The sequence below is a fragment of the Malurus melanocephalus genome, unplaced genomic scaffold (assembly GCF_030028575.1).
Source record: "Malurus melanocephalus ecotype Western Australia unplaced genomic scaffold, MMel_1.1 scaffold_75, whole genome shotgun sequence".
In the NCBI taxonomy this organism is placed as follows: Eukaryota; Metazoa; Chordata; class Aves; order Passeriformes; family Maluridae; genus Malurus; species Malurus melanocephalus.
The window spans coordinates 2,220,960-2,237,919 of record NW_026623307.1 but is presented as its reverse complement, the minus strand read 5'-3'; the positions used below and the strand labels follow the sequence as shown (position 1 = coordinate 2,237,919).

General features: G+C 50.4%; 2 protein-coding genes and 2 non-coding genes across 4 annotated transcripts; 1 reads left to right on the top strand and 3 right to left on the bottom strand.

The window, feature by feature from the left end:
* The first annotated feature begins 6 nt into the window (after nt 1-6).
* B3GNT7 (UDP-GlcNAc:betaGal beta-1,3-N-acetylglucosaminyltransferase 7) lies at nt 7-7,768 on the top strand. Its single transcript, XM_057367176.1, has 2 exons — nt 7-93; nt 4,343-7,768. The coding sequence occupies exons 1-2, from the start codon at nt 83-85 to the stop codon at nt 5,553-5,555; spliced, it is 1,224 nt and encodes a 407-aa protein (XP_057223159.1). The 5' UTR covers nt 7-82; the 3' UTR covers nt 5,556-7,768.
* A 1,888-nt stretch (nt 7,769-9,656) lies between these two features.
* Nucleotides 9,657-16,954, bottom strand: NCL (nucleolin). Its single transcript, XM_057367174.1, has 15 exons — nt 16,844-16,954; nt 16,104-16,211; nt 15,237-15,528; nt 14,755-14,910; nt 14,197-14,385; nt 13,892-13,975; nt 13,500-13,635; nt 13,106-13,242; nt 12,611-12,737; nt 12,261-12,394; nt 11,927-12,053; nt 11,661-11,824; nt 11,044-11,170; nt 10,401-10,621; nt 9,657-10,144 (listed from the first exon to the last, which is right to left on the bottom strand). Exons 1-15 carry the CDS (start codon nt 16,859-16,861, stop codon nt 10,065-10,067), a joined length of 2,100 nt encoding a protein of 699 aa, XP_057223157.1. The 5' UTR covers nt 16,862-16,954; the 3' UTR covers nt 9,657-10,064.
* LOC130574176 (small nucleolar RNA SNORD20) lies at nt 11,467-11,543 on the bottom strand. Its single transcript, XR_008965393.1, has one exon. It is a non-coding gene; the product is annotated as a small nucleolar RNA SNORD20 (small nucleolar RNA).
* LOC130574175 (small nucleolar RNA SNORD82) lies at nt 13,714-13,783 on the bottom strand. Its single transcript, XR_008965392.1, has one exon. It is a non-coding gene; the product is annotated as a small nucleolar RNA SNORD82 (small nucleolar RNA).
* Nucleotides 16,955-16,960: the final 6 nt, after the last annotated feature.

The following is a 16,960-nucleotide window of genomic DNA, read 5'->3' as shown; positions in this document are numbered from 1 at the left end:
AGGAGGAAGAGGGCAGAGAGAAGCGCCCGGACCGCGGGCAGCCCGGCCAGCAGCGGAGCGGCCGCCCCGTCCCACTCCCAGCATGTTCCAGTGGTGAGTGATCTCCGGGGAGCGCGGATTCCGAGCCCCGCTCCTGCCCCGCTCCCGCACCGACGGAGTCCCGGTGTCCCCTGCTCCGCCGTCCCGTGTCCTCCGCTCCCGCTGCCCGGCACCGCCGTCTCGGCGCTGCGTCCTGCCCGGAGCCGGGGGACTGCGAGGTCCCCTCCCCACTGGATCCCTCTCGATAGTCGCCTCGGGGATGGCTGGCTGGGAAAGGGTAGCTTTGGTGGGGAGGACAGGCATGGGGAAGCTACTAAGGACAGGGTTTATCATTTGTCCCGTCCGTCTGTCCCCATCCCAGGAACGACGCTTGCGCCGCCCCGGCTCTGCGGGGCTCCCAGGCGGGGTCTCCCTGGCCGCGGTACCCCGGGGAAGGCTCTCTGAGAATCCGCCCCCAACGCAAATTTCTCTCCATCCCGGGGCACCGGAGCTCCGGCCCGGTGGGGAGGCAGGATGGGGGAGACGGGCAGGGGCGGCCGGTTGGTGGCCCCCATCCCTGGGGTTGCCTTTCCCAGCTTTTCCCTGCAAAGGGCTGGTTTGTGTGGTGGGGCCGGGGACAGCAGGGCCTCCAGCCCTGCCCGATGGGGTCCCTGTCCCACGGCAGCGCCAGCCTGGTGGCAGATGCCCTCGGCAGGGTAACACTCGGTATTTCGGCTCTTTCCTCTTCCCCAGATCTGTGTTTCTACGGACTTGTATTTAAATCAGACAGCTTTTATAAAGAGGGGACGCATCTCCAGGCACCGCCATCGTGAGCTGCGGCCCCACTCGGCGCTTGCACCCAGTTATTGCACAGACTATTGCTGAGGACATTTGGGTGCTTTCTGCCTAGCATCTGCCTCTTCATAAGATTCCCTTTCTGAATCCTTGGCACTGCCGACAGGCAGGACTCTATACTGGCCGTGCCTCCAGTGACTGGGTTTAATTGAGGAGCTTGAAAAAAACCCAGTCACATAAATAGATAGCACTGGTGGATCAAAGAGGTTTTCACGCGAATCCGGGGCCTCATCTGCCCTCCAGCATCAACCCCTGAAAAGGAAAATGCCCACCTCTAATTTGGGGTTTAYGCTTAACTGCCTGGTGGCAGCAGCCACCTCACAGAGAGCCTTTTGAAGTTTCCTTGGTGGATGAAAGGGAAGAGGAGGAGCAGGTTAAGACCCTTTCAAAGGTCTCTTAATGGCACCAACACTAGCAGTTGGGGCAGTCAGTTGTGGCTGGCACCGATGGGAGCCCCCCGGATGGCTGCCGTCCTTGGACTCCGCAACTCCTGATGTCACTACTGGGGACTGGCTGGGGCAACAAAGCCAAACCACCTCTCTTGTCATTGCAATTGTTCTTGGCATCCCCAGAAAGCAGGATCCTCTTTCTCCCCCTCTACCTGAAGTACTTCCGAGCTCCTGGTCAACTCCCACAGAGCAGAAAAACTTAAGATCAGAAAAAAATGCACAAACAACTGTTGCTTTTTTTGCCCCCCCCCCCCAAATCCTTGGCTTGATGTGGGAATCACCTGCAGTTGTRGCTCAGGGTCCTCTCAGTCTCTGTTGCTTTCCTGGCAGTGCAGGAACAGGATTTCTGGAGGGCAGAGGTAGCTGTGGAGTTCCTGGTTCCTGCTGGACTTGGTGATGCCCCATGGTTTGCAGCCAGACCAGTAGGAAAAATCCCAAAGAAGTTCTTGTAGCAAAGCAGGAATTGCACTGATGAGAGCTGGAAAACATGGTCCACTGAAGGAAGAATAACTTTCTTGTTGTGCAATGCCTCACCTAYAAACATACCCAGGCCACCCAACTCTACACCTCCTATGAAAAGCTGCAGTTGCCCCCTCAGCCCCTGGCCAGTTCTGTCYGGAACCAAGGACGGTAACAGTGCACCCATGCGGATCCTCTCTGTTAGACAGAATCTGCCAAGGCTGGGACCCATCTGTGCCGGTGACAGCCCTACCTATGCAAATTTTAAAAAATTATATCAGTAATTCCCTGCCCTTTGGCTTCTGAGAACATTTGTCTGTCCTTCAAGCAAGGTATTTTATTGCTTTTTGTCCTTGGGTGGTGGGGAGTGTAAGAATGTGGTGGGACAGGATATGATGGGATGGGATTGATGCAATGGAATTACTATTCAGGGGTGACAGGGGTTATTTCTGTGGCAGTGCCAGCTATAGATGAGAGGTTTCAAACATTGCTTAGCTGTGTAATTGTGTTGTAAAGTTGTGTTGGAACTGAAGTGTTTCTAAGAATAAGCTCAAACCTGTGCAGGCAGGGCTGGAGAGGGTTAAGGGAATGGTGAGATCTAATCAGTACTGCTCCCTCATCAGTCTCAGATGAGTGGCCACATATAAAACCGGATGGGGAATATCTATCCATTTACCCGTAATTACTTATTTCCACGCTCGCTCCCACAGTCCACACTAGTGATCACAGTTTTCCCACGACAACATCGGGCTCAAAAGTTCTTTGTGCTTCAGGGCGAAGCCAGAGACAGGAACTCCTGAAAGCTCCTGGTTCCTATCTGGGGTTCCTGCATTTCAGGATGAGTGGAAGCCCCAAGAATAATGTTGCCCCCTGCCCTGGGAAGTCTRAGGAGCTATGGGCTGTCCCACCAAGCAGGTGCTTTGCTGTATCCTGAGGCCCAAAACCCCAGMAGCTTCTCAGTGGTGCTGATCACAATCCAGCCCCCCAGGACCAGGAGAATTTAATGGCTTTTTTGTCTGTCTGGAAAATACTTGGGTTAAATGGTTCAGATTTGAGCCCCCATCACCTCTGGACTATCCTGAATTGGAGGTGCTATCTCTCTGCTAGACCGSAGTCAGGGGCTGAGGCTGTGTGTCACCCAGGCTGGGATGTGCTTCTGATATTAAGAGGACAGGCACAGGGGAGTCCTAAGACCAATGCCACATCTGTCTCCTTCAGGTCCCCAACCATCCCTTTCACTCAGTGCAGGAGAAAGGGGTCCAGGGGCTGCCAAGCACCTCTTGTCAGAACAGCCAAAGATGGGGCAGCTTTCAGGARACTGTTGGGAGTGGACACAAGGAGTTCAGCTACCATCCTCCCATGCCCAGTGCTCATTTGCACAGGGAGACGGCCCAAGGCAACTGGAAAAAGCAGGASTGAGGCAGGAGGGCTTTGGTGCAAATGTGCAAGCTGTGGAGAGGAGCCAAGCAACACTGGGCAATTCCCCTCCTCTGTGGCAGTTGGATGAGAAAACMACCTTTAGCTGTGTGAAAAAGGGTGGGGGGAACTGTGCATCAGTGATTGCCGAGTGCAGCATTCCCACAGTCGGAATGACCTCAGGAGGATCCTGCTCAAGCCCCCAGTGAACTCCACCCACGGTTTGTCCCATGCGCCAGCAGCTTCCCAGGGTTACAGGTCTGCAGCAGGATGACCCTGGGAAGGACTGGGTTTCATCTACTCATCCCCTGCACACCCTGGACATGCAGACACCTGGTCTGTCACAGGCTGGGAAAATCTGCCCACCCAACCTGCCCTGCATCTGCTGCTCCTTATCACCACAAAGGAAGCAATGGGACCCAAAAGCTGGACCCCAAAAGTCTCACGAGTGCCCCCAGAAATACTGGTTCCCAAGGTGGTTGTAGGTTTAGGGATATCTTTTTCCCACTGAACCTTGACATTTGACTCAAATGTTTTTTGGGGGTTTTTTGTCCTGATGTACCATTTTGAAATTAAACAGCATGCTGTTTTCATGTTGACTTATGTGGTCTTCCCAGCTCTGGTTTCTCATGCTGTGTAACCTGTGATGCCAGCCTAGGCCATGGACAGTATGTCTGTCTTGGAGTTAAGGCTTCTGTGGAAAAGATAATTCCCTCTTGCTCTTGTCCTAAATGGCAATTTTCAGATGGCTGAAACAGCTTTTCCCTTAGGACTTTCCTCTGAAATAGCTGCTTTGCTGAAAATCTCACCCTGACTTCATCTCTCTCTCTCAGTCCATTTKCATCTTCCCTGTGAACCCTTCCATGATCTGAGTGCTGAGGTTACCAGATAACACTGCAGCCACTGCCACATGCCTTGTKCCTAATCTCTGAAGTGTGGCCCCAGAGCCACCCCACAAGCAGGATGTAGCTGGGAAGAGCATGCATGGAGGTGTCTTGTGGCTCTTCCCATGAGGCTTCTGCTCAKCTAAAGGTGATGGGACACACATTATGAACATCCCATGATCTCTCAAGGAGGTGCTTTTGCAGAAAAGCCTCTTGCMGCCTGTAGTTTCTTCTCCTTAACACCCTGTCTCTTTACTTTAGGAAGAAGACCATCTACAAAACAGTTTGTCTCTCCTTCTTGCTGGTCATTACAGTGACTGTGCTGCAGCGTGGAATGGCCCCCAACCAGTTCATGCAGGGCCAGCAGCARAAAGAACTGCCCCCTTCAGAGCCCTTGAAATCAGAGAAGAGAGACAACACCTTCTCCATCAGCAGCACTTTCTGGAAGACCAAGAAAGAGAAAGCTCCCATGAAAGCTCCTGTGAAGGAGGAGAGTGTGACGGCAAAGCAAACAAGATCCTGGGATGTCACCACTACCAACTGCTCAGCCAACCAGAACTTCAGCAAGGTGGACTGGTTCAAAGGGCTGGAGCCCAACTTCCAGCAGTTCCTGCTYTATCGGCACTGCCGCTACTTCCCCATGCTGATCAACCACCCRGAAAAGTGCAGCGGGGATGTCTACCTGCTCATCGTGGTCAAGTCCATCATCACACAGCACGACCGCCGTGAGGCCATCCGGAGRACCTGGGGACAGGAGAAGGAGGTGGAGGGCAAGAGGATCAGGACGCTGTTCTTGCTGGGCACAGCCTCCAAGGAGGAGGAGAGAGCCAACTACCAGAAACTGCTGGATTATGAGAACCACATCTATGGGGACATCTTGCAATGGGATTTCCTGGACAGCTTCTTCAACCTCACCCTCAAAGAGGTCCATTTCCTGAAGTGGCTTGACATCTACTGTGACAATGTCCAATTCATCTTCAAAGGTGACGACGATGTGTTTGTGAGTCCCAGCAACATCCTGGAGTTCCTGGAGGACAAGAAGGAGGGAGAGGACCTCTTCGTGGGGGATGTCCTCTACAAGGCCAGGCCRATCCGTAAGAAGGAGAACAAGTACTACATTCCCAGTGCCCTCTACAACAAAAACATCTACCCMCCCTATGCAGGGGGTGGGGGCTTCATTATGGATGGAGCCCTGGCCAAGARGCTGCACAAGGCCTCGGAGACACTGGAGCTGTACCCCATTGACGACGTGTTCCTAGGGATGTGCCTGGAGGTCCTTAAAGTATCACCTGTTGGGCACGAGGGCTTCAAAACTTTTGGCATTGTGAAGAACAAGAACAGCAAGATGAACAAGGAGCCATGTTTTTACCGGAGTATGTTGGTGGTTCATAAACTGCTGCCTCCAGAGTTGCTCCAAATGTGGGACTTGGTCCACAGTAACTTAACATGCTCAAGAAAACTCAATGTCCTTTAGCTCAGTCTCTCTGGAGAGCTGGGACTGCAGGAGCTGGGACAACTGATCCCTGCTCTGGGGTGGGTGAGCCTCTGCTGGTAGCACATGAATCCTTCAGGGGCATTGCCCTCCGGGGCGAGGAGGGCAGAGACGCTGCACTCGCGGGCAGGGTTTGCGATAGTGTTTGTTCCTGTACTGTATTGTGGTTCATTTATCTCCAGCTGGGTTGGGGGTTGTTGAAAAAGAAGAGATAAATCCCAACAAAACATGACAAGTCTAGCACAAAATGGAGAGAGAGAGAGAAGGCAAAGAGATTTGTGCTCTGCTTTAGGTACCTCCTCCACAGCAGCATGARTAGAGAGGTGGAGAGAGGCAGGAAGGGATGTGGCACTGGCATTTTTTGGATATGTTCAGGGTCTGGCTATTCAGGGAGGCTGCTCAAAGGGAGTTGTGCCAATTACAAGTGCATTGGCCCCTCCCAACTAAAAAATCATAGGATTTTATTTGTTATCTCAAATTTCTCCTCCCTGCGAGGTTTTGGTAACATYGACCCTAAAGGCATTGGGTTCACCCCCACCAAAGTCCTGTGTRTCCCCATACACAGCTGGGGAAAGGGGCTCTTCTCTGAGGCTGGCCCTCAGCAGCCCCAAGTCCCCATTAGGGTTTTGACCTGGGGTCCTTGCCCGTGTCAGAAGGGTTCCAGGCAACAGTGGCTCCCAGCACCAGCCTGGGCTGTGCTTGGCTCCCCAGCTCCTCTGCAGCCTTACTGCACGTGTCCTCAGAGGAATGCACCCAGCTGAAATTCCTCAGGGATTTGTTCCTCCTGGCAGGAAAGATTCTAGGCCAGCTGCCCTTGCCTGCAGCCAAGGAAGCGTGGAGAAAACTGGTGGACCCCCTTGGAGTGCCCCAGGGATCTGTCACTTCTGGGACCCTACTTCCTGGGCATCCCAGGAGTGCTGTGGGGACACTCTCTCCTTGCTGCACAGCCACCCTCGTGGGTTTGCCCTGCAGGGGACTACAGCCCCAAAGACCCCCCTGTGTGTGGCWGCTTCAGGCTCAGCCATGGTTTGTCAGCAACTGTGATGCTCCAGGGTAGGTTGGAGACATTAGTCCTGCTCCAGCATAAGTAGTAGGGTCCAGGGGGACAAAGTGAAGGAAAGCTGGTGTTTCACATATCTGCTCCTCTCAGGGTTGTTGCAGTTATTTATTCTACAGGCTGAGGTGCAGGAGCRTGACAAGAAGTGGTGTCATGAGACACGGCCTTTTTTCTTTCAGCTGAAAGGGCCACAAGCTCTGAGGGAAGCCCTGAGCTGGCTGCTGTGATGGAAACCCCCCCAACAGAGAGACGTGGCCACACAAGGGGCAGRGATGCTCTCCAGCCACCGACTGCAGCCATAAGCAAAGCCACAGGAATGTGCAAAGCCACATATGTTCACACACGTGCTCCCAGGCATAGGCTCTGCACACACAGATGTTCCCATGTGTAGGGCTGGCATGCCCACGTGTCCCTACACGGGGTGGACACTCCCAGCCACAGCCCTGACCATGTACAGCAAAGAACGGGCACAGATTGTACTTACTCCCTCTCCCTCTCTGGTGCCAGACATTGAAAGGAAAAAATTTTGACTACCTCAAAGGTCCCCCTGTGCAGTGCCTTTTTTTTTTCCTTTATTTCTTAATGTGTTTTGGAAGTGGGCCTGTTTAATTTACTTCAAYTATGTTCCCCAGGTTAGAAAAATGTTAAAAGGGCATAAACCAAGTCAAAAAGGGCACCCACGCGCCAAGCCACACCACTCTCGAAATGGCCCTGCTCAGATGAGATGCAGATTTGAAGAGAAAGAGCCAGTGCTGCTCAGGGCTCAGCTGGTGGCAATACTGTGAAAYTGGATGTACAATGCACCATGCCCCTGGAGCAACAGGGCAGAGCCCTGAGGGTATTTTTGGTACCTGCTGGGCTCAGGCAGCACACAACTCTTTCCTTTTCCCTTCCCTCCTTCCAACAGGAGTTGAGAAACACTTTCCAAATCGACACCTCCATAATTTATGTCAGGTACAGCACTTCAGGCTGTACATTTATCCTGGATGCAGGGTCAGCTCTTGCTCTCCGTAGCAATGTATACGGTGAGCCAGGGCTGTGTGCAGACATCTCTCAGTGTTGTTCTTCACCTGGTGGGACCTGTACAGAGAAACCTTGTAGATTTTGGTGAATATTCTAGTTTCTAAATAAAGGTTAAAACAAGAAGAAAAAAAATCCGACAAGCCTTCACCTTGTGTCATTACTAGTGTCTGCTAGGAACAAAACCTGGCAATGGGCTACAGTGACAAAACTACTCTYTGGAGTGGGCATCTGGGGACTGTAGCTGCCCTGTTCCAGTTTGGCACAGCTTCCTTGTGGAGCCTGGCAGGATAACAAAGCTAGTGAGTATTTTCTCTCAGTTACTCCTCCACTTCTATTTCAAACTAAAGGTCTTCCTGGTGCCCTGCAATGAGGAGCTTCTCATCTCGACCTGCCACTTCAGCAGGCTTGGAAACTCACTGGTTTTCTTAAAACACCTTCCTGCTCAAGATGGCCTCCTGTCCTTGTCACCGTCCCTTCRGTAGGAATTTGCTCATTTTCCCAGCCAAAGCACCACCAACAGGTGCAACCCATGGCCATCAGGTTTGAACCTGGCTGGGGTGAAGAGTAGGAAAGCCACAAATGAGCCCGTGGGTCTCACCTTTGTGTTCGGGCACCAGGGGCTGTTTCCAGGGCTGGTACTCGGTCATTCCTGGTTCTGGGAATCAGAAAGGTTAGCAAAGTGGACCAGGACATACTGTATGTAGCAGGCTGGGCCATTTGCCACTGGGGCTGGTTTCTCCAGGGCACCAAGAATTTCACACGCGTGCACAAAACGCAAATGCTGAGTGGATGCACTCACGGCCACTCCTGTCCATTCCCGCTCCAGTGTGACCCTGCGCTCCTACCTGCCACTGTTATCCTCTGCTGCGGGGCATGGAGTGTGAGCAGACGCTGACACAGGATCGCCGGGCGCTGCAGTGGATGAGGGCTCAGGCCCGAGCGCTCCCTCTCCCGGCACGGTCCCCTCACGRATCCCCGGCTCGGGCACGGCGGGAAGCGCGCGGCGCGGGCGGGTGCTGCCCCCTGGCGGCCGAGCCCGCCCCTCCATTTGCCGCCGGGCCGCGGCTCCAAAATGGCCGATGGCAAAGGGCAGAGGGAGGTGACACACGGCACAGCCCTCCAGCCAGAGACCCAAACCATCACTGGTTTAGTTTTAGCCACAGGGACTCACCTTTGGCGATGGGCAGGATGTTGGGAARCCGTGAAGAGGCTGCAAGGGCAGGGAAGGTCCCAGCACTGGCCGAGCGTGCCAGGAGGGTGGAACAGTCCGTGACCGCAGACGGAGGGCACTGGCACAGACTGGAATGGCAAAGGCCAGGCCAGGCCAGGACCTTTCAGCAGGGCAGACACATGTTCCTGTGCCCAGGAAGGCTCAGCTACACAGACCTGCTTTCTGTGCCCATGTTTGGGAAAACCACATACCCCAACAGCTGCCAGTGCASGACAGCAGCCTCTGCCTGGCTAGAAAAACCAGCCTGTGATCACTGCAACAGGAAGGCCAGGACTGAGTCCCTTCATCCCCAGACTGGTGCCTGACTCCCCAYGAGGAACAGAAACAGTTCTGGGTCTGGTTACATGCAAGCAGCCACTTASCCCAACCCCATTTGTGCATTTCACACTTAGGCACATCAAGAGTAGACAATTTGGAATGAAGCACAAGAGAAAATGCATGTAGAATAGAGCAACTGAACTGCAGTGCCTTAGTACAAGATCTGATTTACTTTGTTTAAAAATTAAGTAGAAAAGCAATTGGCTACCAAGCACCATCACAGCATCCTCAGTTTAGAAAAAAAAAGGTTGTGGTTACAGAGCTTACCTTGACCATCATATTCTTCTCCCCTCCTTCCYGCTAACCCAGCATACATACACTGCTAAGAGAGGAGACAGGCTAGGGAAAAGCAGAACAGAAGCTGCTGCTGTGACACCAATGACCTTCACCCAAGAGAGGGAAGGATACAGACAGCCTGTTTCTCACAGCCTGGCTTCATTTAGTGGCACAGAAGTAACACGAACCAGTTTAGGTCCTTTAATCTGTCCAAGACAGGGTGCTGAAGCACAAATGATAAAACATTCTGCATTTTTACAGCAAAAATGCTACAGAAGTTTATAGGAAAAAAAAAAAATTGTACATGGGTAAAACATTATAAATTCAAGACAACTCACAGACAAGGGGTAAATTCCCACATCTATCACTCTTTGTTTTAAAAAGTTCATTTGAACAGGCAAGCAGTCAAAATGGCTTGCCCTCTCTTCCTTGAAATGAAAGTTGTATCTTCCAAGTGGCTCACAGTACTGCTTCGCTTCTTGGAATGTCCTCCGAAGGCTCCGCCAAGATCAAAGGAGAATAAAAACCCCCGGAGTCCTTTCAGATAGTCTCGGAGAGCAGGAGAAGGGAAAGGAAAAGGGGAAGTTTATTCAAACTTGATCTTCTTCCCTTGTGGCTTGTGATCTCCACCTCCTCCTCTGCCTCCTCGGAAGCCACCTCCTCTACCTAGAAAGAAAATTATTGCAAAAGTCAGAGTCACCGGTATAGTATTTATGATATATACCATATATGCATATATTTACACACACATACAAATATATTGCAGTGGTATATACCACTACCCTTCCAAACCCATCCTGGCACAGGATAGAAAATAAACTCACATCCTATGCTCTGTGGAAGCCCTGCACCATAACCCTAATGGCTTTGGGTTMATTTCTGAGCACACCCCCTTGGAATAGTAGCATTTGCTTTCTCTTACCTCCAAATCCACCTCGGCCACCACCTCTGCCGCCAAATCCACCTCTTCCTCCTCGGCCACCTCCTCTGCCACCACGACCACCAAATCCACCGCCACGCTGAAAGTCACCCTTTGGCTTGGCAAAATCGAGGATCACTTTGTTTCCATCTATCTCTCCATCTTCCATGGCTTCTTTAGCTGCTTTGGCATCTTCTGCAGAGCTGAAGTCTACAAACCCAAACCTAGGGAAYGGRTTAGAARAATGAGTMAGTCYRCGAGCTGCAGCACCACCTTCAGGTTCCAGACASAAATYCTTCAGRCTCAAACATCAAGCACTTCTGCCTYRCAYAGGACATGTCACTTGTAGGACAGCAGTGGCTAATCACAATCGATGGAGCTCCACTGTGAGTTTGCCAGTACTGAACAGTTAATTTCCTTCTCGTGCGAATCCATCAGCTGCCACGGACTTGTTGGCAGGGAGGAGCTCATTGAGAAGAGGTGAGAAGCRCGTGCTGCCTTCCACCAGTGGAACCCAAAGCTGTGTTCTCTGCTCCCACCCCAGTTACCAGTTTCCCACATGAGCATAAGAAACCACCCTGCAGAGATCAGCTGTAGTGAGGTGTGCTATAGCAGCTGAATCCATCCCAGGTGATGTTTAACCYACCCTTTAGATGATCCAGTGTCTCTGTCTGTGACTATTCTTGCACTTATAGATCCTTCAAAYGATTCTCGTAACGTCTCCTCCGTGGTGTCCTCAGACAGGCCTCTGACAAACAATGTTTTGCTTTGCTCTGTGAGAAGGGAGTACATTCAAAAGTCATTCATTCAGCAGGACAATCTTCAGCTTCATAATATCACATCCATCTTGTATTACTGGATCCCACAACAGCTCTCAGGGATAAAGGGGTCATTTTGTACAGCTCAGTCACTTAGCTCATGAAAACATTTTCAAGACTGCAGTGAGAGCCTGACATCAAAGGATTTCCATCAGCCAACCTCACACAACCAAATCAAGTTTGCCCCACTCTCCTTTTTCAAAATAGACGCTTTCATCTTTTAAACAGTGATACTAACTGTACAGACACTGCTGGATCAGCACTTGACTATCTAGAGGAATTTGACAAYAGTTTCATCAGCATTTCAGATAATCAGTCATCATATCCAGCACACTTGCTTACAATGCAAGTCTTTCATTCCGYTGGCATTTTTTTTAAAGCAGCCCCAGGTTTGCCTGAATGGTGCCCATCTGCCACAGCTGGAGATCAAACATGAAACACTTACGACCGAATCCTCCTCCTCCTCCTCCTCGTGCATTCATGGTCCCTTTCTGCCATGCTGGTGTACTGAATTCCAGTCTAACTGTTCTGCCTTCAATCTCTGTGTTGTTAAAGGAATTCAATGCCTCTCTGGCATCCTCAGCTGTGGCAAAATCTACGAATGCATACCTGTGTGGAGAGGAAGATTTCAGTCAGTCTGTGACAACAAGGGATACCTGGAGGCAAGTGATTCCCAATGCCAGCCTGGGATCAGAAAAAGGCACAACGTACCCTTTAGGCCTGCCCTGGTTGTTCTGTGGCACCTTGACGGAAGAAGCTTTCTTAAACACTTCTTGGAGAGTCTCTTCTGTAGCAGCGTATGAGAGATTGTTGACAATGAGGGTCTTTGACTCTCCTCCTGTGGCAAAAAGTCAGTGCTGTTGAGTGCAAGTTTGGAGGAGCAGAGCTCTGTTCCTCTAGTTACCAGACTCTGCCTAAGGGTAAGAGTACTTGTTGCCCTTTCCTCACCTCAAGGTGAGGCAAAAAAGCCAAATCCAACCCTGTTTTGGTCATCTAGACTAGCTGCCCCCTCTTGTCTGAAACACACAGTAGAGACATGAAATACCTTTTTGATGTTCTTGCTGGCTCTTCTCACCAGTGAAGTCAATGACCAAGGCACGACCCTCAATCTCTGTGCCCTGCTTCTCCTCCAGAGCTTTGTTTGCCTCAGCTTCTGTTTTAAATTCAACATAGGCCATCCTACAGCACAGAGGAAGAAYGTAAGCAAATGCCTCTTTCCAGGAATGACAAAGTTCATGAACGGGGTGGGGGGAAGATGTAAAAGAAAAATGCTGCAAAAAGTAGTACAACTAACGCAGCAGGTTCCTTAAGGCAGCCAAAGGACATGTAAGCTTATCAGAATATGCCAASAGTTAAAGGAACAGCAAACACATAACAGCCCTCTCAGCTACACACCCTTTGCTGTTGCCATCCTTGTTCATCACTATCCGGACTTCCACTGCATTCTCAAACACCTCCCTGATTTCATCCTCTGTTGAGCGGTAGGGCAGGTTCTTCAAAAACAGCGTTCTGGCATCTCTCTCTGCAAAGACAGAAGAGTTACTTTCAGGTTACCAGCTAAAAACCCCTCCTCATCTACACTGCCAGTTCAGTACTTCTCATAAKGGCATCAAGTTCAGAACATAGATGCTAAAGTTTCAGAAAGAAACACATTTCTTCCTCAGCCCTCCCAATATGCACTCTTTCTTGGAATCACATTAGTAGATATTCCAGTCTGAACTTGCATATATGTATGTCAGCATTTTAGAAGCTATTACACAGAGCCCAAAGCAGGAAGATCTGCCATTAAGAGAGTAGAGGAGCAGCCATCAGCAACACTCCAAGCCCGCTCCAAGCCCCCGCTGTGACTTTTATTTGATGTGCACAGGTATTCRGAGTTGCAGGCCATACCTTTCTTGTTTTCTTTCATAGTTTCCTTGCTCTTTGCTTTTTCCAGTTTGATTTCCAAACCCATTAACTTCTTTCCATTCATTTGGAGAGCTTTATCCAGATCCTCAGCAGATGAGAAGTCCACATAGCCAAACCGCCTGAAAGAACAGCATCCTTAAGATTTCAGCTGATCCATCTATAGCAGCAGAGACCATGAACAGAAACCCAACACCAGAGGGGTCTCCACTTGTCAAGTCCCAAGCAAAGTTTAACCCTCATTTGTACTGTGGCTCTTCCATCACTACCAAGCTACCACCCCAATATTTTGAGGGGAACCATTAACAGCACGCTTGCACCCCTCCAAACAAATGATTGCTAATTAAAATAAGCAGCAAAATTCTTCTGATGAACTCACTTGGAAGCACCAATTCTGACATCTAAAACTTCAATGTTTTTCTTCCCAAAGAATTCTCTGAGGCCAGTCTTCAGCTCATCATACTCCTTGGTGCAGACCAAATTTCCAACAAACACAGAGAAAGCTGATGCAGGCCCTTTAAATGAAAAAATAATAAAGTGAGGGTTTTTAAAGGTAGCTTTTTTAACTGGGAGCCAGACTCCAGATAGCTTTAGCACATCAGCTTTTGCTCAAAAGTGACATCATACTTCAGTATTAAGTCCCTTATAATCATCATTTGTGCTAGGAAAGCCCACCCCTGACATCCTGGATCATCAGTTACATGCCTCACACAACAGAGTCCAATCACAGTCYATCAAACAAGCAACTCTTGATGATTCCACACCACTTACCATCTGTCTTCTTTTTCTTGGCCTCTGGTGCACTTTTACTGGCCATTTCTTTCTTCCTCTTTCCAGGTGCTTCCTTGACAGGTTCTGTAAAAAAAAAAAAAAAAAAGCGCTGAAATACACAGAGCCTTTCCTACACTGAATCAACACAGGAGCATTAATCTTTACACCACTCATACACAAAACCTTTTTTTGTCTCTCAGCAACTGTTCCTCAGCCCAGAAGACCATTATAGGACAGACARTATTTCTGCTCTGGCATCTTTCCTCTTATTAAAGAATAACGGTGTCAAAAACATTTAAACTCACTTTCATCTTCACTTTCCTCCTCAGCATCCTCTTCATCCTCCTCCTCTTCATCATCCTCCTCATCATCGTCCTCCTCATCATCATCCTCATCTTCAGATTCTGCTGCCTTGGCTTTCACTGGTGCAGCCTTGGCTGGAGTGGTTTTCTTCACTGGAACAGGGGCTACGTCCATGGCTTCATCTTCAGACTCTGAAACAAGATGAGCACAGTGTTCAGTCCGTGCCACATTAAGCCCCTTTTGAAACTAAGAAAACAAAATCCTATTGAGCAAAATGTTTCTCACACTTAACTCTGAGTTTGCAAGTTCTCAGGAAAAAAGTTTCATATAGTTTTTACAAAAGTTTCCTCTCCCACCTGAAGTTTTACTGCATTAAAATAAAACCCCAACACCAATTCACCAATAGTAAGAGATCTTATTAATAGAGAAATTAACACCCATTCAGCAGTATGGACAACAGCAACCAGCTAAAACCAGCTGGACACACACTGCATCATTTCCACTACCCACTAAGTTACCCCCAGCTCTCTGTAAATGTTTAATAATTAAACATCTTATACCATCCTCTTCTTCTTCATCATCATCATCGTCATCTTCATCCTCATCCTCCTCCTCAGATTCCTGCTTTGCTGGCACAACTGCAGGCTTTTTGGCTGGTACTGCTGCAGGCTTTTTGGCTGCAGGCTTCACAGGCTTTGGTGGCTCTTCTTCCTCATCTGCACCAAGAGTACAAGAAGTCTTTATTACTAAGGTTTAAAGGATGAGTAAAAAGTACWTCAAGCTTCCCAAAATTTTGTAAAAAAGTTCAGGAAAGAGCAATCAGGAAGCCAGGAGATGTTTTACAGTCTATGTATAATGCAGCAGCAACCAAAGTTCTCCAGACTTCACCCAGTGCCCACCTCTCCTTCATAATCCCTTTTTAATCCACGAATTCCCTAACCCCAAATATTAGATCATAAAAAGCCTAGAACTTCAAACGTACTCACATTTAAAAACTTGATTGAACCAGCTTTAGTAAATACATAYTTCAAAAGTAGCTTACCAGAATCTTCTTCTTCATCATCATCATCATCATCTTCATCAAAATCATCTTCGTCATCGTCATCATCATCTTCTTCACTCTCCTCCTTTTTGGCATTCTTTCCATTTTTTGCCCCTTTGGCTAGGACAGCAGCCTTTTTAGGYGCTGGAGTAACAGCCTTTTTGGGCTGTGGAGTAGCCACAACCTTCTTTGCAGGTGTAATTGCTTTTTTTGCTGGAGTAGCAACCTTTTTTGCAGGAGTAGCAGCCTTCTTGGCTGGGGTAACAGCAACTTTTTTCTTCTGAGGGATCATCTGAAAGACACAAAGTGTAAGATTCATGCTGGCCATTTAGGCTACAATTACTTCACTACCAAACACACAGAATCTGCAATCTAAAGCGCATCCTTCTGACAGTAAAGAAGGATATACCGCCCATCCTGATGAATTAATAAAGCTCAAACTCAGCTTTTTTATGCTTTTAAGAACCTACTTATGGAACACCAAAGCATCTCCAAATTCCCTAGTCCTGAAGACCAGTGRTCTCTAACAGCATTCAGTGTCTTTGAAATTTTTATACTTGCACATTATCTGCATGTGATAAATCTCATACTGCTGACTACTAGGATAATTAACTACCCACTTGCTTATCAGTTTTAGGACAGCTTTAGGACTCCAGCAGTACTTCCAAAASCCTGGAAGTACAGACTTAGCAGCTGAACTAGTTTTCCTATGTTGCTTTGGCCTTATGAAATCCCTTTTATTCTTTAGCCACAGTTAAGTGACAGACACCGACTGTTTATTAATGCCCTGTTACAGTATTACCCACAACCCTCATGACACATTTGTAACACGTGCATCCTTTCGAACTCCATCTCTGGATCAATCACCTCTTCTCCGCTGCTTTCATCTACGTCAGAGGACTCTTCTTCCTCGCTCTCCTCGAACTTTTTCGGGGGAGGAGCCATTTTTTTCTGTTTGATTTGATTCTTCGGGGTCTAAAAGAGAACGCGAACAGCACGGTTAGCTCCGTGCACACCCGGCTCGCCCGCGAGCGACTCGTTCCGGCGGACAATTGTCCCCACCACGTGTCYGCTCTCCCGCCACCGCGGCACTCAAGGGGCCGGCCGCGGGTTGCGGGGATCGCGCCCGCCGGTGCGCGGGGCCTTCCCTGGGGCGCGGAGGCCGCACCGGGATCACCGCGGGTTCCCACGTGCTCGCTGTCCCCGCGCCCCACGTGGCCGCGCTGTGACGTAGCCCCGCCCCCCCGTCCCGCGCGCGCTCGCACGCGGTGCCCACCCGCGCCCCTCACACACACCGACCCCCCATTCCCGCACCCCGGCGTCCTCTCCTCTCCCCTCCCACCCGCGACCCCGCCAGCGGCCGCCGCACGGAGCAGAGCGGGACGGGGGGGGATTGAAACAGCTGCCTCCGGGCCCGCGGCCCCTCCCCTCGCCGCCATCTTCACGGCGAGGCACAGCAGGCCTGGAGCCACCGCGCGGCCCGAGCGCTCAGAAGCGGGAAAGSGGCCCGGCTTCCTCCCCCGGTACCCCGCCATCCGCACCCGCCCGCCCCATCATGGCGGCGTCCGCCCGCTGMGCGCTGAGCGGCTGCGCCCCGGCGCCCTTACCTTGGTGATCTTCACCATGATGGCGGCGGTGCCTGGCGAGGCAGGGGCGGCGGCCGGACTGTGTCGGGAGCGGGGCGAGCGCGTCCGGCGGGGCGGCGGCGCGGGGGGATCGGGCCG